Source organism: Blennius ocellaris (genome assembly GCF_963422515.1).
Source record: "Blennius ocellaris genome assembly, chromosome: 22".
In the NCBI taxonomy this organism is placed as follows: Eukaryota; Metazoa; Chordata; class Actinopteri; order Blenniiformes; family Blenniidae; genus Blennius; species Blennius ocellaris.
The window spans coordinates 13,014,252-13,042,219 of record NC_137671.1 but is presented as its reverse complement, the minus strand read 5'-3'; the positions used below and the strand labels follow the sequence as shown (position 1 = coordinate 13,042,219).

The 27,968-nt window shown below is 45.2% G+C and overlaps 2 protein-coding genes across 2 annotated transcripts in view; one reads left to right on the top strand and one right to left on the bottom strand.

The window, feature by feature from the left end:
* snd1 (staphylococcal nuclease and tudor domain containing 1) overlaps window positions 1–27,968 on the bottom strand; it is a 173,239-nt gene that overhangs the window by 74,662 nt on the left and 70,609 nt on the right. The window lies entirely within an intron of this gene.
* lrrc4.1 (leucine rich repeat containing 4.1) lies at window positions 15,897–18,765 on the top strand (the record flags this gene model as incomplete). The annotated part of the gene is made up of 1 exon (XM_080518030.1): window positions 15,897–18,765. One exon carries the CDS (start codon window positions 15,897–15,899, stop codon window positions 18,756–18,758), a length of 2,862 nt encoding a protein of 953 aa, XP_080374156.1. The 3' UTR covers window positions 18,759–18,765.

Here is a 27,968-nt window from a genome sequence, read left to right as displayed (position 1 = left end):
CAAGTAAGAGCCGAACAAAACCATTTGAGCTGTGAAGAAATTGCATGAAAAATCCTGAAAGGCAACCGATATGAGGCAAAATCCAATTTCAGATGAAGAAATAATAATAAAAAAAAAAACAAAACAAAAAAAAAAACACTGTGACAAACATTCCCACACCTTCTTGCATTGTGGCAATATTACCATGAGTGAATGACCTTGGGGGGGGGGGGGGGGGGGGGGGGGATGGCGGGCGAACGCTAGAGGTGGCACGGGGGCAATCATCGCCGGGCCATCATCATTTGTCTCCACCTCCTTTTCTATCCTCTTTCACCAGTTGACACGGCAAATGGCATAGCCAGCCCGTGTCACTCAAAAAGCCATTTCTGTCCTCCCAGACCCTGCCTGTGCTGACGGAGTGCGAGAATGAGCGAGGGGGAGAAAAAAAAAAAGGAAGAGAGGGGTGGGGGGGTGGGGTGGGGGTTAGACAGGCATTTTTCAACGTGGCTTTTTGTCAATTCCTGTGTGCTTGTCAGAGCGAGAGGCAGTGGCTGGCTGCGGGGCTGGTTGGAGAGTTGTTAGGCAGTATGAGAAGTTGGAGTATGAGAAAAGTGGGCGAGGCGAGCGGCTGGAGAGGCACTCCACGCCGCTACAAACTAGCGCTATAGCAAAAAGAGGCGAGGAAAAAAGGCCCCGCTTGTGCGACGAATTCAAGTGAGAACGCAGAACATTTGTTGTGCTTTGGGGGTCTGTTGACACTTTTTTTCTTTTTTTAAACGTAAAATGCTCCGACTACGTCTTAGTGGGCAACTTTTTGAAAGCTCCATTTCTGTGCATGCGCAACACAGTCGTAGTAAATGGGTATTCTGCACGTGTTTGCCTCCAGAGTGTCGTGACTCCCAGCCCAGATTCTCCTGGAACTTGGTAGTTTTAGAGTTTAGAGTCGCCTGTAACAGCAACTGAACTCCATTATTCGTCCGTACGAACTCATCATTGTTAACGTTTATAGTGTATTGTTCTATATGTGCGCACGTGTGTGTGGTTTCATTACAAAATACAAACAGCACCCACTGGTGGCCCAACGTGAAAACTACATCGTTTTCAGTGCGAGTAGACATGGTTTTCACAACATTATCATGTAAACGTGAAACTTTTCAGAAATGAAAATGCATAAAAAAAATGGATGTGTTTTTGGGGTAGCCAAGATAGGAATTGATATACATTAAAGCTTTCATTCGATATACACATGAATGCGATATATCAAAAGAAATTATCAGTTTTCAGTGACGTTTTGATTTTGCTACGATGTGGAAAAAAAGTGCATCATGTGACAGCCACTGGAAATGGCTCCCCTTTTTTTTCTATCCGGCTTTTCAGAGATCATATAATAGGAAACGACCCGACCCTATTCAGTTGCATCCAAGATAAAAACCTCCGAAGACAAATCATCGTACAATCATTCTTCAGTTTTGGTAATCCAATTCAACCACGCAACATGCTCGCTCACAATAATGGCAAGTGACGATCAACAAATGAGATAGGGGACTGAGGTGCTTGGAACGTGATTGTGTGAAAGCGGGCGAAAGTGGGGATGTGTGTGTGTGTGTGTGTGTGTGTGGGGGGGGGGGGGGGGTGATTCAATCAAGTCATGCCTACTTAGGAGACATGCAGTTGGCGTGTTGCTGGGCTGCGAACGGAATGCAAATATGATTTGGTCTCAGATTATTTTTATTTATTTATTTTTCCACAGCAGCCACACTTGGCACCAGTCGGACGAGTATGTACCTGCTCATGGTAGTTTATTCAATCAGCATTGGTGAAATAAATGAGATTTCTGCCAAACTTGGACGTGTGCGTGGTTAACAGGCCCACCTCGAGGTGTACCAGACCACAGAGCACAGCTCCACCAGAGCAGATGGGAAGGGAGCTGGGGGTTTCATTGCTTTCCAAGTATTTTCTTGTGCATACTTATGAATGTGTGGACAATATAACAAGGCTTATTATAAATAATAACTAATCGCAGTACACAAGATGGCCTTCCAGGGTATGTTCTCCCTCTGTCTTCATGCGAGTTTTCCATTCAACAACATAAAAATGTGCCAGTGAAATGAATTAGGAACTCTCGAGTCGAGCATGAAGAGAGCTGCAACTTCTGAATATAGTGCACAAGCATCAGATGATACCACGAGTCATTTCAGGAGGTCCAAATAAAATACTAAAATGACATCCCAACTCAGAGCGAAGCTCTGTATACGACACTGGTTTGTCTTCATGTTCCCTCTTTCACTCCACTGGTGAAATCCCTTTGTTTGCGTCGCTCCTCTTTACCAACATTTAGAGAAATACATAGAAAAACAAAATCAATGTGCGACAACACAGTGGCTCCAAATGAGTCCATAATGAGGAGACAAGGGACAGGAATTGGGCGAACATTTCTTGGAATAAGACTTAATGCAGAAAGCTGGAGAGATAACTACAAAAAGAAAAGCAGAGGATGGTAAAACAAAGCCAGAGAAAAAAAAAGAGTCACAGATGACTAAAGCCTGTTGAAGGTGCAAAGTCGTTTTTTTCCTCCTCCTTCTTTCTTGGTCGTCCTCCTCTTTCCTCACAAGACTGCGGAAACGCGGGTGCTGTTAATCAGCGGTACCTTAAAAAAAGACATGAACCAGCATGGGGAGCAACAGAAGAGGCGATAAAAAGAGCTTCTTTATTCCCAGGAGCCATGAGGTGACATGACCTAAAATTTATACCAAGGTGGAATTCATACTTCGGACAATAACGATATAATCTTAACCCTCAGGTGACATGATTTAAATGACTTCAAACGCGTTTCTACAGATTGGTTCTCGTCATAATAAGTAGAGCAATGAGTCAGTGGTGAATCAAGACGATGTCAGAATTCCAATCTTGTTTTCCTCTTTTCGCCGGATCTCTGCTTCCGAGGCTCGTCAGAGCCAAAGGCGCGTTCTTGAGCATTGTTCTTGCTTGCCATTCTCTTCACAAGCCGCGAAGGACTGCGAAAGCACGGGTACAAAAGTTCATGGCTCATTCACACGCTCAACATAATAAGTACAGCACGCCGGAAGCTTGAGTCACTCGCCATGGGAACAGAAGGGCGTCAAATACGTCCTCCACGCGAGTGACCTCACAACACAAACCCCATGAGGATTGTCCAGTTCCTCCAGGATCTCACACACCCTTCTGTGTGAACACTGTGGCAAAAGATTTCACAAGAATCACTTCATGGGGTTTTTTGTTTTGGGTTTTTTTTTTTGCAAGAAATTGCAAAACGTGTCAAATGAAAAGGGGCAAGTCATCTATTTCATGCTTGATAAAGAGCAGACAGGTCATCACTTGTTATAATAATAAACACGGGATATTGTAAAAATAGCTACAAATGCTTTCTTAAGATTTATTCATTTAGCTTTGATATATTGGCTTCAATAATGTTGAATAAATAAAAATAAAAAAATTAATCAAAGGACACCAGAAGGCAAATGGAGCCGGTTTAGTCAACAAAACACAGGGAAGACATAATCCTGCATGTTTTCTGACATGTTTTACAACATTCTCAGTCATCTTTCTCACTTTCTTTAACTTGAGGTCAAAGGGTAATGAAGTCATTCTTACCTAAATATAGGCGAGGGCAGTATCATTTGACATTTGGAGTCCATAATTGAATATAAAGCCAGTAATCTCAAAAATTGCTGTAAAATATACTATATATTTGACATGGATACTTTTTTGTTTAAAAAGTTTCAAAATCACAACCTTTATTTTGGAGGGCTTGGTTGTCACAGGAGCAAAGATGCATTGAAATAAGCAAGTTGCTTGGAACTGATCTTGGCCGCTACAACAAACCGTGAACTGGATTCCATTCGGTAAAACAATAATCCAGAATAATTGCACGCGAGATTCAAAAGCAGCATGAATGTAAAAACAGAAATGGGGATTTTAAATACTGCCTTATCCGAATAAAAAAATGAAACGTGAGACTGCCTCACGAATGCTTTTTCTTTTAACGCCAGCAGGTGTGCGGTGCGTTTGTGTTTCCACGAAGCATGAACACCACTTGATTCAAACCAGACAACAGTTCATACGCACACAAACACGCACACACTTCAAATTCAATTTCAACAACGTGGCCACAGGCAAAACCAGACACCTTACACCCCACTGCATCAGGGAGTTACAAGCCACAACAATCATGTGGCCAGCTCGACACTAACACTTACTGCTTGAATACCCACCTTCTAAGAAGTAAGAACCCCGTGCCCGCAGGCTGTTGTCTCGTGGTATTCCCACCGTGTGAGGTGTGGAGAGCGCATTTGTTTACTCGAAAGACAATTCAAACCACTGCGTCTTCGGTGGCTTCATCAATCCTTAGTTATTTAATGCCGTGTGCAGAAAAGGATGGGCAACAACAACAGCAGCGGCACTGGAACAAGACAGTCGAGACTGTTAAGTCAGCAAAGCCTCTCCAGATACACGAGTGCATATTAAAACGCATGTGCAAGCACTCAGTGCTTATCAGGGAACATATTGGAGTTAACGCTTTATAGTCATTAGAGTGATTCAAAACATGACAGCACGGTGTGTTCCCAGCGCGTTCCCAGTAGGGTTTTTTTTTTCGGAATGAGCCGATACCGAAAACCACGCGGCGAGTATTACGTGACTTAACGCGTCGGCATCGTCGTCCGCAGGTACGCAGCCGAGCACAAGCGACTTCTGAGGTTCGGAGATTCTCTAATATTAATGAGAATAACAAAAGTAAGACAGGGTGTGAATTATGTTCTTTCAAAATGTCAAGAGAAGGGATGAAAGCTAATGCAATGCTACATGCTAAATATGATTTAATCATACGCTCTCCATTATGCGTAGGGCAGTTTGTAGATACACTTTGTGTTTTCTAATCATTTCTATCCAATTATTTTCATTGTACAGTAACATGGAATATATTTTTTTTTTTTTTACAAATAGCCAAAAAGTGCACTGGTAGTTTTTTTTTTAACAGCTAAAGGTTTAGAGTTGAAATTATAATTTCCAACTGTGTGTCAAACAGTGTGAGGCAGGATGGTGAAAGTAAAATCAATGTCTGCCTTGGGAAATTACCACTGTTCATCTGTGTGTCAAGCCACTGGTGTGTGAGCCCGTGTGTGTGTGCGTGTGTGTGTGTGTTTATTGTGGAAAAAGAAAAAATAAGTGGGCCACACACCAATAAACACAACTAGGGTGCAAGTGACCTAGACTGATGCTATCAGTCAGAGAGCTGACGGAACACGAGCAGCAGGACTAGTAGGCAGTGGCCTGTGCACAACACCGATCTATAAAACACCAACCGGCAAATAATAACACATTAACAAGGAACGAAAGCACGCGATGATGCTGATAGATGGGACGCACTCCGCCGCCAGATGTAAAGGTGACAGGTGTAAATGTATTGTGAAGGTGCAGTCAAGTTTTCTCTAAGTGTGTGTTTGAAAAGTTAAAGAGCCCCGTGGCTACGGGACAGCTTTGCGCTTCATTTAACCCCATTCGCTGGATATCATGTAAAATTTAAACATTTCATTGCATCATAAAGGCAGAGGCATGCATGAACATATGGGACTTTGTATGCATGTCGTATTATGAAGATCGTGGGGCTGAGAGAACCAGACACTAGGAATGGCGACTCACTTATGAGTTATGAATCCATGTCAGGCACGATGTTCCTCAAGCAGACTCATTCTCCCTCGCTCATATATGCGGGGGGCGGCTGCTCCAAAACTAACATTCCTATGTACAAGCACATTACAACCTTGCCATCAAATGAAATAAGTGGTTTAGTCATACAGTTTGCCTGTAAACAACAGACGAATGCAACAAACCGAAGCGGGTCAGCACAGTATCAGGAACAGAGGGTATTAAAACTGCAGTCCATCGACTTTTTTTCCCCCCCCCCCCAACATTCACTTCAGCAGAAAAAAAGTGCGAGCTCCCAAACAAATCATGCCTGATCCCTGCTGTGCGGATGTGCCAGTAACAGTTACATCGCCGCCGTTAGATCGGCGAGCATGTAACGCAGCGCCACGTCATGTCAGCCGGATGTCTGCCGTCTACCAGTTGCTAATTTCCTCTGCTGCCGCTGCTCGGCGCCGGCCAGCCATACCGGCTTTAATCCCCCCCCCAAAGCTATGTAGAAGTGCTCACATGCGAAAAGGGATTAAAGGCCAAATAAGGCTGTGTGTGCATGTGTCTTTAATATGCCTGCATTAGCAAGATTTCAAAAAGCGGGCCAGATGTAGAATAAATTCACGGCCGCAGATCAGGCGCAGCGGGTTGGTTAAGCCATTTCAGACCCCAAGTTCTTTGTACTTCTCATTTTATAATCGCACGCTCTGGTAAACAGTCACTCCTTGTAAGTACAATTGTCAAAAAAAAAAAAAGTAGATGGCATTGTTGGAGCTCGACCTCTCAGAGTCAGCGCTATATCCTCTTGTGTTCACCTACACAAACACATGTTTCATTGCGTTGTGCTACTTTGGAGCGCTCAATAGACATCCTACCTCCCGACTCTCCTCAGCGGCTCAAAGCCAAACTGTGTGGGAGGACCTGCTCTGATAGAATGGGCTGTTGTGTTATTGACTTCAATTTAGAAAGTGCTGCCTGCTGCTGTTTCCCCTCTTCCTTTCATAGCGAGGACTGGGCTGGCCCCCCGGCCGCAGCCTACCTCCGGGGGAAATCCCGGATTGCATTGCTACAGAAAACACATTTACGCAAGGTCGAAGGGCCCGAGGGCACGATGCGGTGCGGTGAGTGGGTAAAAGTGTGTGTTGTGTTCCTTTTGCCTTACAACTATATTTCTATCTTCCTTCAAACGTGCCTTTTTCACACATTACCTCTTTACTCCCAACAATACGTGGACGACTCGTGGGCCAGGTGGTGCTGCATTTCTAATTTTAACCACATCTTTACACAAATGGCGAAAAAATTAATAAAAATCCACAGTCAGAAAAACAAACAACACCTACTAGTGGCCCAACATGACATTTTTTAGCATTTTCAAGTAAACGGACATAGTTTTCAAAATGATGCTGTGGAAAGGCCGTTGTATAAATGGCGTCGGTATCTCTTTGCTGAGACTTCATCCCTCCCCCTCCCACGACGTCTTCTACCTGCGTGGATGAACAGCGGCTGAAGTATTGTATTGGTATTGTTGGAGTCCGCAGGTACATCGGCACCAAACATTTGACGCTGCGCTGGCTGCGCTCGTAGATTAGACACACTTAGCTTGGCTTCTCAAATCCCCCGTCCGCCGGGGCGGAGGGGGCGGGCGGGGGGGCAGAGAATCGGAGGATATTACACAGGAAAAATAACCGTCTGGGCAGTGAGTAGTCATATTAGAGAAAAGGCAGAATGCATCTCTCGTGCACACAGAGACGTAACGCGTTGCCCTTTTTCCATCAGTAAATACAAGCACAATATTGACTCAACAGTTCAGCAATGACCTCAGACTCATTTCAAGTAGACTTGCCTGGGGTAGAATTCTTATTAATATGCTCGCATTGGGGATCAGATAGACGGGCAACTATCAGTAATGAAATCCAAAGATGAAGTATATTGCAAAAACATATTCCTCACTTTCTAACCTCTTTTCTGCTTTCTAACAGTGGTTAAAATAAAGCAGGGCACGACGATGTGAACCAAGAAATGTGGGAGCAGGCTAAATGCACATGATAGATTTAAGAGCTTAAAAATGGACAAAAAGTAACTGGGAAAAAAATAGGTTGGGTGGGGAGAATCCGACTCTATAATCTGGGTGCGGCCAGGTGGATTTACCAAAAATGAAAAGCTGTTTTATTCTTTTGCGCCGTCCCTCGGTCTGTGCTGTACCAGGACTCAGTCGCAATAATCCCCACAAACACAAAGCTTGATGGAGATTCTGGGATTAAGTGTTATACAGACGCAACACTGTAGAGAAAGTAGCTGTGATTTTTTTTTTTTTTAGAGAAAAACGGAGGATGTTTGAAGGTCAGGGGCTTCGCAGACGGAAGAGAAAGAAATGTGTTCAGAGGTCATTCAGTGACGACTTCATTTGACAAGCTTCCAAACGATAAAGGAATGTCTTCGGTATCAATAATCAAAAAGATATGTGGCTCTTGATGCAAACAATCTTATAGATTGCTACATGTGTGAACCAGTTCTCTCGGTACCTTTTCACAACTCGCATTATAACCGACGGGAAAATTATTTAGTGACTCCCAGCAAGTAGGAGCAAAGCAGAAACCCAACACAGGGGTGCGTAAGCTGCGGCGTAACAGCTTAATAGGAATTCTGTTTTGACCAAACCCAAGGACATAAAAGCAAACAGAGGCGAGGGAGATGGAAGATCTGAATGAAGACGGCTTCTTTGCTCCCAAGGAGCTAAAAGTCGGGAAGATTTAGCAGCTCTCGCTGTGGTGAATTACTGTGTTTTTACCTTCACATTGCTCAGAGAAAGAGACATCAATTTCCTACGCCGAGCAGTTGGCAAGGCAACATTGTGATGAACGCACATAAAGGAATGCTCCATGAATTCTAATGGGGCCAGCTGACCGATGACGTGGCTTGGGTATGCATTAGCATGGGGTGAGAAAAGAGAAGGGGGGAGGGAGGGAGGGAGGGAGGGAGGGAGGGAGAGGGAGAGAGGGAGAGGAGAGAGAGAGAGAGAGAGAGAGAGAGAGAGAGAGAGAGAGAGAGAGAGAGAGCGAAGAGGCACTTCATCACATCACATTAGAAAAAGTTACAAACATTTATTATTTAAAGGTGATTCTATGAATTTTTGAAATGGGATATATGAAAAAAAAAAAAAAAAAGACAACACTCCTAGTTGCAAATGAAGAATCTCTTCGTATCGAGGTATCTTGGCCCATGCTGATTGGGTTAACGGCGCTAACCTCACAATATCTTTCTTCTGCTTCCAACTAACACGGTGCTACAGCTAATCCCTGCTCTGGCAGCCAGCATGAACACAGCTCACCATAATGAAGCCCATTAGTCCGGAGACAATGGCTGCTAGCGAGGCTCAAATGCTGAATAACACAGGATGAGAGCAAAGTAAAATGAAAAAATCAGAGGAGAAAACACTCGTCTTTCACTGGGTGCCTTTAGTGGCCGTGACCCGATGTTGCCTTCATTCTAGAGCACATATCGTCGTACGCACGCATATATAATAAAAAGCTGAATGAGCAAACACAATTAACTTGAGTCGAGCCTGCAAATACTGAACCAAAAGAGCACTGTAGGATGTGGTGAGTTAGAGGAAGAGAGTGAGGGCAAGATGACAGGAGGACAGAGGAGATGTTGGGGGGGCGGGGGGGGGCAAAGTGAATGCAACTATGCAAGTGAATGCAACAAAAGAAGAAGATAAGGGAGGGGGAACAGGACAGAAGCTGTGTAAAGGATGCAAAAAGGCCAAGGTCAAGTGAGGGAGGTAATGAAAGAAAGGAGACCATCCAAGGACAAGTTAAAAAAAAAAAGAAGAAGAAAAACAAACATGACTGAGATGTCAAGTAGGATCAAAAGTTAAACTCCACCACAAAAATGCTATGAGAAAATATGTTTATTTTAAAGGTATAACTAAACAAATATTGACAAAAATAATGCAACTGTTTTTTTCTCTAAAATGTATTAATGTGGTTAAGTGAATGAACGGAGGACACAAAGTCAGCGAGGGCAAAGTACCAAGACAGAGCAGGTATCAGAATGAAACAACTCATCCAGCCAGGCCAGATGGAAGCACTAATATATCCTATTGCCTCTTATAATCTCTGGATATGCCGGCATATGATTGGTGCGTGCTGATGTGTGAGTGTGTGCGATGAGAAAATGAACAGGGGGGGAAAAAAAAAAATACCAAGCACTCTAAGCCTTTAGTGGGACACTGATATTGGTGTGTTTGCGTGTGTATCTGTGCGCGCGCGTGTGTGTGTGTGTGTGTGTCTCATAATCCCAGGCAAAATTAATTCCTGGAATCTGAAATGCAAATGGAAAAGCAACTGTCTAGTAGCAGATCCTTGCGACAAGGTCAAAATTAGACTTTGGTGTGTCTGCAAGTTGGTATGCTAATGCATGTTCTTACTGTAGGACAGTGGCCTCGCAAAAATTGGTTTAAGTTGACATTGTGCCAGGGTGGACCGCTGGGACATGGAGCGAGTTGTGCCCCTGCCCCCGTTTACACAGAGATAGAATCAAAATGTTATAAAACCACTCCACCGTGGGAGCCGCTTCCAAAAAGGTCCTTTTTTTTTTTTTAAATGTGATTTCGAGGATTGTTGTTATGGAAACGTAGAGCCAAAACGCAAAGGAAGGTTTGCATATATGCGTGAAAACGTTAAGAAGTGCTAGCATGCGCAGTGTGCACGCCACAAATTAGTAGATCTAAAAGCACAATACAAAACCCTCCTTGAGATTTTTCTTTATCTGGTTATCGTCATACATAACGGAAACCATGAGTGGTTTTCCCTAAAGTGGCTCCTATCCTACAATACCTGCAATGACACATTATTATATCCATTATTTGACTGAATATTTCTGTAATCTGGTCACCATTGTTGCTATACTATACTGCAGGCCATTCATCCTAATGCAGCTACCGACATGCACACATACAAACACACGCTTACAGACACAGGCTGCTGACCTACATGTAACTGGCCGCAGCCCAGATTTGCTCACTCTCACCTCAGGGGATGGGTTCTGTACCGATCGCATATACCCCTCGAATGTGCTGGTGGACAGCCCACACCAAAGTAGGTCGTGCAGCACCCCCAAACTACACCCGGCGCCCGCCTGGCCTGGTGCAAGGGGTCGACTCCAGAGAGCCGTGGGTGAGGTGGCAGAGGTCAGGGGGTCACACAACAGGCGAAGGGGGCTGGCATGACAGCATGAAGGTCCCACATATCTGACAGCTCATCAAGCCATCATCAGTCAGCAAGTCCTGGAGGTAAAGCCTGACAACACTCTTCTTGTCAAGAGAGTGTATGTTAAACTGTGAACATATGGGACCACTGTTTGACCTGGATGTTGGCGACTCTCCACTGTGGATATACTGGCATACCCCGAAACTGCAGAAGACACTCCACATTAAGCAGTTTGCAATTTCTGAATCAGCCTGAAACACCAAATTAAAACTGACTTACAATCTGGGAAGGCTAATAAAAACAGGACCACTATCTTCAGAAAGTCTTCTCCGATTCACATCCGTGAGTCGGGAGTATCGTGAGCTGGGCACACGCGTACGCCAGAACAACCTTGGGAAAACCTTGCCGTGATAAGAGTTTGGCCGACAATCAAACCGTCTTTGCCATTCCGGGCCAGGATCAAACTAGAACACATGGGGTATACCGCTTTTTGGTCAGTGGAGCATCACTGTGTTTGGCAGGGCTTGACCCAGGCGCCATCAGTAGTGAGCAAGCGCAGTGTCCACTGAAAGACAGAAAACGGGGTGAGAATAGAAAAGACAGCACGGGGAGGAGTGGATGGGGTCGGAGCGAAGGAAAAAACGCTGCCGTCACAGCGCTGGTCATGTTATGGGTCAGTGGATGATTTTGGTTCGATAGTGGTCTCGGCTCTGCAGTGCCGGGCAGGAGCAACTCAACCAAGACCTATTCTGGGTCATTTGTTCATCAAACGGGGGCACACCACACAGAGAGAACGGTTAGTGGACATACAACGCTGGAGAGAAACAAACACCTCATTTTATCATCAACAGTGTAAAAATAAAAATAATCCAGCTCCCTCCCCCATTTCTTTGTTTGTTTGTTGTTGTTTTTTTAAATAGTTTCTGACACTAGATGATATATCTGTTACTCAATGTTAAACTTTCTGTAAAATTGAACAAATGCTTAGCCTACATACTCATCAAAGCCTCTCCTAACAAGGTGGACATACACCTTTCCTTTATATTCTCACTAGAAGTAATGGGCGACTACGAAACTGACAACATAGTGGGTGATTCCAGCCTAAAGAGCACGTCATAGAAAAATTTCACAGCAAGAAAAAGACTCACTTTCCTGACAAAATTTGCTCTTCATCACCATTTTCTCGTCCTTACACTGCTAATATCCACATCTACTCCCTCGGCAATTGTAGATTGCTCTGCCATTGTTTCCCCATCTCTCATACACCAAACCGACACAGCAAGCCAACACGCTATTGTTGCTTACGAACGTGCGTCCATGAATGGCAGGTTTAATCCATTGATTATGTACATAATCCAAGAACATGTGTGATACAAGCGATTACGTAACTGTAACATGATATACTATGACTGTCTCGCAGGCAATTCAACCACAATTTTTTGTACCAGTTAACATTTGCAACGGACGTTAACAAATTAGTAAACTCCCAAGTCTCTTATATGATTTGCATCATAGCCTGGTTCTACGTTCCTGGATATAGGAGTGTCGTCTGATATTTGCTCAGCAGATGCACAAAAGAGGCTGCGTTACATCTTTGATACCCCCCCATCCATACGGCTGTGATGCGATGAATCCCCGTGGAAAAGAAATAGCCGTTCTTTCATAACACACAGGAAAATCTCTCCCATGCTCCTGTGGCTGCCACCTCACCGGTACATGTGCTACATTGAAGCCCATTCGTATTCAACTGCAGTGAAGCCAAGGAGAAAGTCTGCATCTGTATGTGTGTGTATAATATAGGAGTTGGCTCTATACTCCTGTGCCAGTGGGAATAACGTACTGCGCTTCAGGCAGTGTGACCTTTTCTAGCTGGTGAGCTCTCTCTCTGTCTCTCTCTCTCTCTCTCTCTCTTACTCTCAAGCTCAGCCACAAACGCGTACATATACCTCGCAGCAGTGTCACAGCTACCTTTGTTAACCATCAATTACCCACAGCGCTACCTCGTTGAATGGACATGAGGCTTGTGCAAATCATTTGAGATGGAGGGCTGGGCCAGTAGGGTGTGTTCAACTTTCATGTTTTCTTCCGTTTTGTTTAAGATGACCTTTATAGCCATGTTCAACAGTTCCTGTTCAGGCTGAGGATTAAGGTCTGCGTCTTTCCAGCGCTGTGACTACCTTCAAAAGACACACATGATGGATGGCGGGTGGAGAGATGCGACTACAGGACGTGTTTGTTTGAATAAACAAATTATAGTGAAAGGGTTACTTTCAGTATCAAAGAAAAAAGTTTTTGCAATCTAAAGTTTATTTCCAATCCAGTAAAATAAGAAATGCAAAAAAGGCTCAACATGAAACAATACTGAAGAGGGATTCTGCTACTGAAAATGCCTGCAAAACAGTGCGAGTAGAGGTATACCACACCAGATAGGACGTTGAGTGACATACTGATGGACGAAGTGTGAGCAAAGAAGGAAAGACAGTGAGGAGGGAGAGGGTGGAGAGGGAGTTAATGCACATAACACACTGCATCAAACTAAAGCACGGCTCTGAGCAGGATGCGTCAGCAGTCCATTCATGTTCCTCTCATTTCCACGAAAGGACAAAGCAGAGAGAGCCGGGGACCTAAAATAAGAGAGAAATATAGATGGAAGTGAGTATAGGAGCAGAGGAGGAGAAAGAAGAGGGCATTTGGGAGGAAGGAAAGCCAGAGAGCGAGAGAAACTATGTCCCATCTGCCCGCCTTGTCCACCACAGCAATGTTGGAGAGCTTTGGCCAGTTCGTTGGAATAGTTGGATTAATGCAGGACAGGAGGGGGTTAAAATGTGGTTGCTGTGCGGATGCCACTGTCCATCTCTGCCTTGGTCAACCTGTCTATTCCCCGAAGCCACAAAGAGCACCACAAAGTCACAGAAAATGAGACTATGAGCTTAAAAAAGGGGGGGGGGGGGGGGGGAGAAGACAGCGAGAGCAAACTGGTTTGTGAAGAGGTAGATCTCTAAAAAAGGTCTGAGTGCTTTGAGCTCACCCAACTACCTCAGGACACTGCAGAGAGCAGGAGGGAAGCTGGGAACGAGAGAAAGAGAGATAGCGAGAGAGAGAGAGAGAGACAGAGAGAGAGAGAGAGAGAGAGAGAGAGAGAGAGAGAGAGAGAGAGCGAGACAGAGAGAGAGAGAGAGAGAGCGAGAGAGAGGCGCACACGCTCCCTCTTTTGCTGCTACAACGGATCCTTTCCACATCGACGCTACTGGTAACGTCACGCCTGTAAAGCCGCGCTTGCCCAGCGCTTGCCTCCTCTGCCTTGCTCCTCTCCTCAGTTGGACGCTGCATTAGCGAGGGGGTGCTGATCGCCGCAAGAAGAGGAGCGGAGACAGAAAAAGAGAAAAAGAGGGGGAAAAAAAGAACTGGAAACAAGAAGGAAAAAAAAGAAGCACGCCGGAGAGAGGAAGGAGAAACTGTGCGCCACCCCCTCCTCCCTCTAACCCACCTCGATCAACCCAGCTACAATACCCCCCCCCACCACCACCACTCCTCCCGGCACCCCCTTCCATCCCCCATCCCACTCCCCCTCTGAAGAAATTGACGGATTATTGGGAAGTGCATGGGAGGCAGGCTGCAGCTGCCGCTGTGTGTCCTAGCTCCTGCTGCCGCTGTGTGCTTCGCAGGGATGGTGTGTGTGCATTTGCAATTGCTGCCGTCGCCACCGCGGCTGGCGACGCAGGAGCGCGCGGCTCGTTAAGAAGGAAAAAAAGAAGCTAATGAAGGCAGTGTGGGTCGCCTGGCTTTTTCAGACACTGCCAAGCGCTCCCGGAGGAAAAGAAAATTAAGAGAAATCAAGTGGACACGACGCCACGTTGAGAGGGGGAGCGGACAAGAGTGCGAGAGGAAGAAGGGCTGTCAGACTGACCAACCGACCAACTGATTGACTACTAAAAAGTGAACAGAGGAATACAGAGAGGGGTTTTTTTGTTGTTTTTTTTGCTCCGTACTGCTCGTCAATCTTCCCTTCTAACCACTGCAAACAAAAGGCAAAGATCGTTGGAAAGGACTGAGGAATTTCCATTCAACCTTCTGAAAACCCACCCCCACCTACCTCCCTCGTTTTGTCATTCCTGCCTTGGGTTTTGCGGCACAAACACAAAAAAAAGAAAAGAAATTGTGCATTTTTTGGGGGGGGTCGCTGTACTATGGAGACCTGGGTAAGGTGTCTAGCAGGGGGATCAACTGTCGGATTCCAAGGACAAGCAAGAGAAGAGGAGCCGACAGCGAGAAGCGAGCAAGGGAGCACTGCTGCTTTGGGAGCCTGACTGGATTCGTATCTACAGGCTTTTCTTTTTTTTTCTTTTTTCTCCTCCGAATCACATCGGGATCACAAGGGAGACAAACAAACACTCACAAAGGGCCTTTGAACCTTTTCTCTTTGGATGTATGGATTTACAAAAGGGCTCATCTTGGTTAAGCTCTTTGGCATTGATACCTGTTTTGACAGGGCAAATATAAAAGGTTTTCTTTGCTGCCCTTGGATATAAATACATCTGATGCGAATACTACAGCTCTTTCTGATTTCAAAAAGGAGGGAAGCTATATGTCTCAGTTCAAGGACCTGTAATAATAACTTGAGGTAGGTGTCTAGTGTTTCAACCCCTCTTTGCATCAATTTGTAACACCCCCCCCCCCCCACCCCCCCTCTGTCTTTTAATACAGTTTTTGGTTGCTTACTTTACCATCATGTTCTCATACACATGTTGCAGAAAAAACAGGCTTCTCAACCTTCCCCTTTCTTTCTGCCCCTGAGCACAGTCCATGAAAACAAAAGCACTATTTAAGTGAGGATAGGTCAAGTCATCTTGCCCCTGAGCAAGCGGCCAAACCCATATTCCCCACTTGTCCTCTTTAGTTTCCTTAACCTGTTTACTCTGGCCCCCCTTAATAATACTATCAGCCAACCAGCTACTTTCCCTGTCCCTCAAACATCAGTCCCAAACACCCCATCCTCCCCCCCCCCCAGATGATGCTGAATTATGAACGTGCCACATCATGAGTCTCCTGGGGCGGGTAGCTGCGCATCGTGCCAGGAAAGCCGCCCTGCTCTGTGTAGTCTTCCTGATGGCGCGAGCGTGGAGCAGCGCCTCCCTGGCCTTGGCGGGGGCGGCGGTCTCTCAAGGACCCCAGGGCTGTCCACCGCAGTGTTCCTGCAGTAATCAGCAGGGGAAAGTGGTGTGCACCCGACGTGGCCTCACCCGCGTACCCCCTGGGATTCCTGCCAACACGCGACACCTCAATCTAATGGAAAACGCCATTGAGGCGGTGCAGGCTGACTCCTTCCGCCATCTGCACCACCTTGAGGTGCTCCAGCTCGGGCGAAATGCCATACGGCAGATTGAGGTGGGCGCGTTCAATGGACTTACCAGCCTCAACACGTTGGAGTTGTTTGACAACCGGTTAACAGTGGTACCCAGTGGGGCCTTTGAGTACCTGTCTAAACTAAGGGAACTATGGCTGAGGAACAACCCCATTGAGAGTATCCCATCCTACGCCTTCAACCGAGTACCCTCACTCATGCGACTGGACCTGGGAGAGTTAAAGAAACTGGAGTACATCTCAGAAGGCGCTTTCGAGGGCCTACAAAACCTGAAGTACCTCAACCTTGGAATGTGCAACATAAGGGGTGATATGCCAAACCTGATTCCCCTAAAGGGTCTGGAGGAGCTTGAGATCTCTGAAAATCTCTTCCCAGAGATAAAGCCAGGGTCCTTCAAAGGCCTACGCGCCCTAAAAAAGCTATGGGTGATGAACTCTCAAATCACAGTCATTGAGCGCAATGCTTTCGATGACCTATCTTCACTGGTGGAGCTGAACCTTGCCCATAACAATCTGAGCGCTGTGCCACATGATCTGTTCTCCCCGCTCAGGTACCTGGTGGAGCTCCATCTCCACCATAACCCTTGGAATTGTGGCTGTGAGGCGGTGTGGTTAGCGCGTTGGCTAAGGGAGTACATCCCTACAAACTCAACTTGCTGTGGACGCTGTCACTCACCTGCCACAATGAGAGGCAGACAGTTGGTGGAGGTGGATCGAGGCGAGGGGGCTGCGACCCAATGTTCTGCGCCATTCATTGGCGATGCACCCAGGGACTTGAACATCTCAGCAGGCCGAGTTGCTGAGCTTCGTTGTCGCACGGCCCTGATGTCTTCGGTGCGCTGGCTCCTACCCAATGGAACTATACTGACACATGCCTCTGGTCATCCAAGAATATCAGTCCTCAATGACGGAACGCTAAATTTCTCAAATGTCCTGGCAGCAGACACAGGCACTTATACATGCATGGTGTCCAATGCGGCTGGGAACTCCAACGCCTCAGCCTACCTCAACGTGAGTGCAGCTGAGCTTAACACATCCAATTTGAGTTACTTCACCACAGTGACTGTAGAAGTCTTGGGGCCAACCACTGAGATGCCCAAGTCTAAAACTACTACAACGACAGCTGCCGCTTCTGCAGGTGGTGGAGTTGCTGGAGGAGGAGGAGTAGGCCTTGGGACAACAACTACAACGGCCTCTCCTTCTGTCTTTCAGCCAGTCTTCATCTCCACACCAACTGTGTTGCTGCAAAACACAGACAGTCCACCGGGAGCAGCTAAGCCATCAGTTTTGCCAGGAATCCAAGGTGCCACTGGCAAGCCGGGCAAATCTGGTCCAAGCTTGGATGAAGTGATGAAGACCACCAAGATTATAATAGGCTGCTTTGTGGCAGTGACGCTCTTGGCTGCCGTCATGCTCATCGCCTTCTACAAACTGAGAAAGCGCCACCAGCAGAGGAGCACAGTGGCAGCTGCCCGCACTGTGGAGATTATCCAGGTGGATGAGGAGGACCTTCCACCTCCAGCTTCTGCAGCCCAGGAGTCCGCTCTCACGTTGCCTGAAATCCGGGACCACAACAGCATACACAAATTGGATTTCATCAGCCACAAGACTGACTACAGCTTTCACAAACCCAAGGCTGAATACAAACCACAACCCGATTTTACACTCCACAAGCCAAAAGCCGAGTATACCACATATAAGCCAAATATGGACTTCAGCAGCCACAAATCCATCTCTGATTACAACACTCACAAATCTACACCAGATTTTAGCCTTCATAGACCAAAGCCTGACTGCAGCCCATTTAGACCGGACTACAGCACTCACAAGCCGAAAGCCGAATACAGCCCATTCAAACCCGACTTTGGCACTCACCCCAAAATTAAGTCAGACTACAGCCCTTTCAAACCAGACTACAGCACTCATCCGAGGCAGAGAAATGACTTTAGCCCATTCAGATACAACACCCAACCGAAACCGAAACACGACTACAGTCCATTAAAATCAGACTACAACACACAACAAAAGCAGAAAGTTGAATACAGTCCATTCAAGCCTGACTTCGGGACTCACCCAAGATCAAAGCCGGATTACAGTCCATTTAAGCCCGACTACAGCACCCAGCCCAAGCCTAAAATGGACTACAATACACAGAGATCCAAAACAGACCTCTCCTACAAATCTAAGGATCATTACACACCCCATAAGACTGCACCTGATTACAGCGCCTTCAAGACCGAGTTCAGCCCCCACAAAGTGGATTACAGCGCCTTCAAATCGGACTTTAGCCCCCACACACAGAGACCGCAGCTTGATTACAGTCCACATAAAATGGACTACAGCCCCCACAAGGTGGAATACAACACGATGAAGCCCAAATACAACACCTACAAACCGAGTGGCCACGGGGCGAAATGGACAGAAAACAACGTTGGGAACTCTTTGCCTCGAACCTTGCCCAGTGCCATCACAGCAATGGCTGAGCCCTATGTCATAAAAACTCACACGAAGGAGAAAGTACAGGAGACTCAGATTTAAGAATCCCTCCCCCCCAATCAGCTCTCACTCTCACCCTTCCCAAGCCCCTTGCTCCCACCCACCCAAGTTCACTCCACTTTCGGTCCTTTCCTCATCAAAATCATGCAATAGAATGCACAACGAAAAAAAAAAAAAAAAAAAAAGAGGACAGGAAATACTTTTTTTTGTACAGAGTGCAAACTTTAAAAAGACTGATGATTTCTTGTTGTACATGCTTATAAATAAATATATATATATGGACAAACTGAAAATACCATGGGTTGGTGATAGAGAAACATATATTAAAAAGAAATTGAAACTATTTTCTAACTTGTAACTTCTATTTAAAACAATGAGTTGTTTAAGATGCTGTCTTGACTTTGACAAATGAGGGTAGTCTTGTTTAAAAAAAAAGGGGGGGGGGGGGGGCATTCTGTGTGATTTTTACACCGTGCTACAGAGAATGCAGTGATAAGAAAAAAAATATTTATACAGAGAAGACTTTCTTTAACAAAAACCGAAAAAAGGTCAGTGTCGATCTTTACAGGTTTATCTTGTAAAAGCACCAAGAATTTGTACTGTGCCAAATGTTATAAATGCAATAAAAAGAATTTTTGGAAGAAAAAAACAGAAGTATTAGAGAGAGGTGTTTTTTTCCCCCCTTCTCTTTTTCTCCTGGCGTATACTGTAACGATCAGCCAAACGCTTTAGACACTGCAGCAAGACGCTGCAGCTATACTTTAACCCTCAGTGTGCTGAATGACTCAGGCAGAATGAATCACGGTGCAGAAGTGAACGGGGCTTTTTGAAATCTCTCCACCACCTCATGCTGTGTTTTATACACGTACCCAGAAGACTTTGGGCAGGTTTTATCTTAAACTTCTTGTGGCTTGTCATGGTGCTTCAATGTGCAGCTGATCAAACGCAAACATTCAATCCAAGTTACGTAGTTGTTCAAATCTGTTTAAAAAAAATGGGCCAAGTTAGAGGCAAACAAATACTGAAGTATTATAACAATAGAAATTATTGAAATGTTCACATATTTGTATACTGCTTGCAGATATTCAAGATGACTGATTACTTTGCTCACTTTTCTCCACTAAAACAGGGTGTTATTAATCATGAACCTAAAAGGTGATGAATTGTGGTAAAATGATGTTTGGGTGTTCAGACTGTCTTGCACATTGCCGAAAAATATAGATCCTCATTTCACTTTTCATTACATTTCCAGCTGTTGGGCCTTCATCAATCAGCATGGAGGCCTTTTATGGTGACAAATGCATTCAGGTCTCGCTGTTAACTGTGCATTTTTCATTTTCGACAATATCACCCCTCTCAATCATAATATAGCCTTGAATTTCGAGCAAAACTCAGCGCCGGACCTCACCTTTAGCATTAGACAGGTGAATCAGTTATTTGTTATGTGGACCACCTACTGCTGCTCTTTCAGAATCAATAAATGTGGGTATATTGCTTTGCACGCGTGTATTTTAATTAAATAACTGACAAAAAAAGCTAACTACTTGGGAGACATTTCAGTAAAGCAAAGAAAAAGCATAGACTGATGAGTTAATGAATCATCTGATCATCTTGAACACCCTTAAAAGAAAAAAAAAAAACCTTGAAGGAACTGACTGCAAAACGAATTAGTCTCCATTACTCTCTACAAAGCAAAACACAACAAAAGTAATCAAAATACACAACAATGAGCGTCAGATGCAAGACGTGATCAGTTCCACATTCAAGGGCGTGTTGCAGGCAGGCGAAGCTTTCATCTGGTGATGTAGTTGACAGCAGTACTTTACATAACTCGCAAGAACTGTGGCAAATAAAGAGCTGGCCAGGAGACGTATTTGAGGGAAATACGAGGATTTGTCTCTGCATCAACTGTAGGACTTCAACACATGAAGCAGAGGAGCGGAGGAGACCGAGGCAGATATGGTGCATTGCAAAAAGGAATAAGAAAAAAGTGCAGCAGTTAGCTGAGAGCTTTTGTTTGTGCTTTACATGCGGCAGGGGCCGACGGAAGAAGAGAGTGATATGCGTTTGTGAGGGTGAAAGCTCAGCTTGGAGAAGAGAGCAAAGGACACAACATGAGGCAAAATACCCAGATCTTAAATATAGACGTTAAGAGCGGAGTGGTGGGGAGGGAAGGTGAGCAGACTGTGGTTAATCTTCTTAAATTTAGCTTTAGAGGATGTGCTGTGCTTGGAAACACATCACACCCTAAAAAGTCCGAGGAGCAATGTGTATGATGCTCATTCAGTGGGGGGGAGAACAAACGTGCAAAGGTTGTAAAACTGTTGAGGGTGAGATGAAGAGGTGATTAATGTAATCTAAATAGCTACCTCAATCATCTCATACCGTCCATCTGATGAAACTGCAACTCAAGACAGCCTGCCTTTTGTCTTCCACTTCTGTTGTTTACGTGTAATTGTTCTGATAACGTTGCTATGCCATGCCCGATAAGGGCTTCCCGATTGTCTCTAATGTGACACGTGAGAGGAATGTTGGAAGAGACGAGAACAAACAGACGTCAGGATGTTGTTCAGAGGTGCAAAGTGGCGAGATGGATTGTGGCTACACTAGCAGATGTAAGGACATGTGATAAGCGTGACTTTAAAATGCACTTCATATGCTTTTCTGAGGTATGTCAGCATGTGGATTACACCATGCCCTATTTTATTTAAGAAATGAAGTATGTTGTGTGACACTTCCACATATTGAATGGCACTGTGCTATAAAAAGGCTGGATCATATTAATCAGTCTACATGGCTACCGAGTCATCAATCAGCCATTGAAAGCCTCGTCACTATAGGAAATGCTCTTTCCATCCTCGTCCTCCCCCACATGTTTTTTTTTCCTTCTGTCTGTGAGCTTCATTAGCAATCATGAAGCTATTTGGAAGAGGAAGCAATGCAAGATGAACCTATTTAACCATAGCTCACAGAGCCGATGAGAGCAGGGGGGAAGGGGGGGGGGGGGGGGGGGGGGGTGGGGTGGGGGGTGGAAGATTGGACTTGGAAGACAATAATGATAGTGTTTTACAGAAACTGAGAATTGAGAAAGGAGTGGGCAGTAAAGCATGACAGATTACAAGTAGGAAGTTATTAAGGGGCAAGCAAAATGGAGGAATTTGGTCAAAACAGAGAGCAGATCGGGTTAGAAGAGGAAATGATGTAGGAAGCTGATGTACGTGGTGAAATGAGCTGGAGTAGACTACGGAGGCAAAAGACAGAAGTGTTTCTGGGAGAGCAAAAGAAAAAAGAAGACACAAAAAAGGAAAACAACACATAAGGTGAAGGGGATAATTGAGGGAGAATGAGGCGACAAGGAAAAGAAAGGTAAAGTGAGAGAGGTAAGATGTAAAAACAAGAAAGGGACAGAAGAAAGCTGATTGAAGTCAAACGAAGAAGAAGGGGGGGAAAAAAGGAGAAAGTGCCACGGAAAGAAGGGAAAGCCAGGCAGACTGTGAAAAGCAGCAAGAGCAAAGGCACTTGGGAAGGGAGGAAGCAGAGCAAATGTGATGCAAGACTGCCAGCTACAGATGGAATGGGGGATATATAGCTTGGCCGTCATGGCTCTCACATGATTGGGTGAAAGGCCCGGACTGCACCACGAGCAGTTCGGTGGGGGTGGTGGGTGCGGGTGGGAGGGTGGGTGGGTAAAGCAGAGTGATAGGAAGTGCTGATAGGGGAAATGGACTTGACCACTGGGGGTACTTGGGTAACGGAGAAGAGGAGAGGTGAGAGTAAATGGAATTATGGGGAGAACACAGAGCATGTGTGAGCTGCAGGTGACACAGGTCAGAAAGCTTAACTGCCCAGCAAAAAAAACAAAAAAAGACATTATGCTTTCTACTTTTTCTTAAAATAAAAAGCTTATTTTTCAACGCAGAAAGGTTTGCAGTACATTTGAGACTGAAGTACATTTGATACAATCTTTTAATTTGATCTTCCCCCCCCCCCAATGTTAATTACTGTGCACGGTGAGAGAGGATAGCTGGAAATAAAATGTTATTCCATTAACTGACCTCTAAAAGGCATCCTTATTCACAACTGCATCAGCCAATTATCAACTTAATCCTCCATAGCATGTCGACAAACCTGCTTCACGTCTGCTGTGATCCCTTTTCACCAGGTTGCAATTTTGTCTTCAGTTTTAGGTTTGTTTGGTTTTTTTTCCAACAGAGTAAACTAAACCAAGTCATTTGACTTTATTTCTTCAAGAGATGATTAACAATCAGCAAACGGGAGTTTATACATCTACCTTAAAGCTGGGGGATGTTTGCTAGGCTGGGACTTCTGCGTGTGCACTAGATACTATGCTACTGGAGCAGAGAGGAGGCTATTCTAGGCAGGCCTGTGAGCGTGCTGCCTTGTGACTCAAACATGAGTCAGGGCCAAAGAGTGGTTTGGTCCTGATGTCAAGTAAAGGGACCAAACACAGGGGCAGTTGAAGATGGAGACGGCGCGCAATGAACAAGGCTAGACAACACAGGAACTAAACCCAGCTTATGACTAAAGAAAAACTGTTTATCCTTGCGAAGAAGCCGAAGATTAATTTTGCACCATTATTCCGTCTTAACATTAGGAGGAACATGTCTGGAATACAACAGCGGGGATGTTGTTGACAGGCAACAGTAATCGGTACAAACGAGCGCTTGCTTGCTGGTTCGGGGCCGACTTTGACCGCGTGAACGAAAAAGGAAATATGCATATTCAGTTTCCAGCTGGTGGTATGATTTGTTTTTACTGAGGTCACCAGAGGTAGAAGAAGAAGAAGAAGAAGAAGAAGGGAAAAAAATATATAATCACAGTATACGGTTGGCAATGGGCCCAGAGCCGTGGCGACTGTAGTGCTGAATAGGTGCATGCCAACAGACTTGATATATACTGTGGTCAAATTCACACAGATTCCCGTTGCTAAAACTGGAACTGAATGGCAGGTGGGTTGCGCGAGCTATTTTTTGCCACGTGGAGAGGCGCTCGAGTGTGTTACTCCCAGTGAGACAGAGTTTATTGCCCTTTTGGTGGGTGAAAAACATCCTGGTGTTTTCTTAGCAGCCGGAGACGATGAAGCCTCACTTTTACGAGCGCTATCCCGATGGTTGCGGCCGAGGTGTGCGCGGGTCGTAAATCGTGTCCGCTGAGACATAAGCGAGGTGGGGTACATTGAGGTTTTTATGTGCACAAGCAACACAAGTGAAGACGTAGACGCACGCGTCGAACCACCCGGGTACACACACACTGAGGAAGAAGGGTGTGTGTGTGTAGCCACTGACCAGTCATTTCACTGCTTTGGTTGAAATTTACGTACGGAGAGAAATCATGATCACAGGCGCACCATCACCAAGGATACCGTGCTCAGAATCAGCCCTCGCTCACCCACTCACAGACATACGGGAACACATCAACAAGTATCCAGAGCCACACGGTTCAAATGCCTTCGATGTCATCTTTCTCAGGCTGTATTCAAGCTGAACATGTTTTTCTCCTTAATGTCATCTGTTCAAATTAAAACGCATTAGCATGCCATTTTCACTCCATTTACAACTGAACCCTGCTCGAGCTCCCGCAGTTTAATACCGACACGAAAGGACAAAAATCTAATCACTCTGGCTATACAGTAGAATCTTTGGTGAGCGGGCCTGATAAGAGCAGACGCCCGGTACTGAGAACTCGGCGTGCACGGTACAGGATTTAGCCGTTTCCACACCTTAATGAGCGGACCTGTCGAACGTGGACATCATACAGGTTTTTCCTGGCAAATTTCAAGCTAAATTTATGCTTGAAATTACACTCAAATGACAAAAAATACTGGGGCAGGACCCGACTATGTCAATTTACATTAGTTGTAGTGGTTTCCGGACATTAATTTTGAGACCTGAATGATCGCAGCCTCTCCCACAGTGCAGTCCTGCACGTTTTACCTTTCAATTTAAACCAAGAGAGTCAAACATAAGGCCCGTGGGCCAAAACTGGCGAGCAAAATGCTCCAATCTTGCCCCACAAACCCACCAAGCAAGGTGGTTATTTTGGATCTATGGGTGGTTTTTTCCCACATTTCACTGTATTTTGCAGCAGAATGTTTCATTAAAGTTGACTTTATGTTGAGATTGTCGTCATTTTCACTACTAATTATTTGATCCTGCAAAAATACACACAATTTGAACATACACTTTGTTGCCACAACAAAGAAAAACTTGTGAGTGCAAATTTAAAGGTCATTACAGCAAGAGTTTACTGCTCCGGCCCACTCCAAATGAAACTAGACTGTATGTGGTCCCGCTCCTGCGTTACACTGAAATAGACCTGCCGCTACCTGCCTGTGCTTTTAAATCAGTATGTTTCTTCCCCAACACGTTTGGCGTTTGCTTCATTCAGTATCGACGAGTTCTACAATTTGTCATCATGACGTGTTCCTCCGAAGGGAGGACACCTGTCTTCAGAGGACACTTGCCCTTGGATTTTTATGGCATCCCGACATCAAAGGTTTTGTCTGTATATTAACTCCACTGCTTCTCTTCAGTATGTTCTAACTATGTTTCTTCAAACATGTTTATTCCGTCCATCCATCCATCCATCCATCCATCCATCCAAGCCCTCTTTTACTTTGAACCTTAACTAAATTGGGGGAATTTGTCTTCTAACAATTTAAAAAGGCCTGTAAATGTTCATCACGCAGAGCATCCCGATGCCTCTGGGACAGACGGTTAAAAGCCCAGCGATACAGCGCTGGAGCTCAAGCCAGGTTTTTCATGCACAGCTGTAGATATAAAAAAAAAAAAAAAGAAAGAAAGAATATATTAGTCTGGCACAGGGATTGAAGGAAACCACTTGTAAAGTCGCTGTTCGAAACTTCTTCTCAAGCGTTTATCATCACCTCATAGCATGGAGTATATACGAGTGTAAAACTGTAATTTCTTTAACGACGCTTGCACAGATCTTCGAGAACATTTTGTAGTTCAAGTTATTCCTGCTTGTTCCCACTTCAAGACAAACCAAGAAATCCCATACACAGTGTGTCGATATGTAGTTTCTTTAAATGGGGGGGGGGGGGGTGGGGGGGGGTCCTGTTATGCTACATGTACAGACTAAGAAAAGAATTGAGGGCAAAGGAGACTGATGTTTCATGCAATAGGCAGAGGGAGATTGGGGGGGGTTACAGAGACTGTTCTGGGATTTCATCTTTCTCGAGGATGACAATGTGAGGTTTTCTGGGTGTAGACATTTTAGTGATTATGGAGAGGTGGAAGTGGGGTTACAAAATGGCCTCTCGCATTGGGAAATATAGAAGAGAGGAGTTTTGGTGGTAGCAGAGGCAGAGAGAATTAATCAAGTTGGAGAGTTATCTACGATAACCTGCTATAGCAAGTCAGAGGGCAGTGGCGTCATACATGAGGAGGTATGGAGAGATAGAAGTGGGTGAGAAAAGAAGTGGGGGGGGGGGAGATATAGGGCAAGAATAAGGAACAAAGAGCAATACGGACGGAAAGAAAAGAGGAGCTCAGAAAATGTGATGGTAATAGATAAGAAGCTCCTATCTGATACTTTAAGAGGAGCTCAGATTTCATCCTCGAGCTGTAACCCGTGAGATCAGGAATTTACACCGTTGTGGACTTCAAGATGATAAGTGCTGTGCTAATGTCAAAAGACTTGCTGAGAAAATGTGTGCCGCTGAGCTCGGAATGGCAAATGAAAGCGGCGTCGAGATGAAAGCCCTGACAGGCATCGCTGGAGCATCCGCCGGTTGAAACGCTGTTTTCATGTGGTGGCAAAATTATTCCGGTGCTGCAGCAAATGGCTGCGTGTGATTAAATGTGTGTTTGTGTGCAGTGGGGCTCAGTCAAGATCTTGACAGATCAAACAAAGCAATGGCCAAGCTTTGTTTGTCGTGGATGACTCGAGACTTGCTGTAAGTTAGGGAGGGAGGTCTTTATTTTCTCCTTACTTCAGTTGGAATCGTTAAGCCGGGGGCACTCCGAAATCTGCTGGGCTTTGTTAATAACTTAATCTAAGCGGAATAAAATGTAGATGCAACTCTTGTGTACTTAAAAACAGGAGGGGGAATTAGCTCAAAAGCTGTTTTTATGAGGTGGTGGGATCCAGGCACTAATCCTCGCCAGAAGTTTTAATGGAGACCCGAATAAACATCCGGTCCAAAACCGCTTGCCTAAAATATAGTAGAGTTTTAATGAAAGAACGGGAGTTTGATGGCAGAGCCGAGGTGGCAGTGAAAGAATTAAACCGTTTGTAAACAGTTGGCTCGTTTCTGTTTTCCTCTTTCATTCAGACTTCAAACTAAATCTGCTTAGACTTGAGTGGAAAGAGGGAAAAAAAAAGATGGCGCAAGTGAAATGTTTTGTTTTTTTTGTGCACTGATGTAAGTGAGGCATTATTGCCCAATGCTTTATGGTTATATCTTAGAAGAAAAAATAAGGGGGGGGCAAGTAAGTTCTTAGGGCTTATGCTTTATTAAGGGTTGTAATATAATATAGGGTTGTAAATGCAGCTGGAATACAGATGTGCGATTGTATTGTTATTTTGTGGAAGTGCTTGTGTAGGAGTGAATCTGTGCTGCCTCACTATAGCACCTCTGCAGGAGGGGTGAGAAACGCATGATAAACGCATATGCCATCTTCCCGCAAAAAACTCATCCAGCAAAGCAGGTTTGAAACCAGTTCATTGCAGTCACAGGTGAGCAAAACCCTGTGCAATATTATGGATCTGTAAGAGTGAAAAGCATCAAACTTTAAACCTGTTAAATCAAAAGAAAAACCAATACAAAGACAAAAATTGATTATATTTTCGAGAATTACAAAAGCAATAAACTGAAACTTCGCGGCGAGGAGAGCGCTTACATCATTGTATGTGAAGTGACAGTAACCCGTGCTCTGCCTCGTCAGCACTGCAGATACCTCGAGCAGTGGTTTGCGAGGCTGTCTGCAGCAATGTCGAGCCGCAAATCTCCCGGCAACAGGTGGAGTGGGGGGGGGCCGCCGCGTGGCCCCCAAGCTGAGCGGGACCTCGTTCCCGTCACCCCGGGTTGATGCTAAAGTGCCTGCCCAGCAGGGGAGCCGATAATTGAGACAGCGAGTGGCACTGCTTCCCTCACCTCGCTGCTCTCTCTCGTCCAAAACAAGCAGATATCACAGATGTATATGTGCATGCAGGCTGCTGTTTGTCCACCACTTCCACTTTTGTTCGTGTTCCAAGATTGACAGCAGA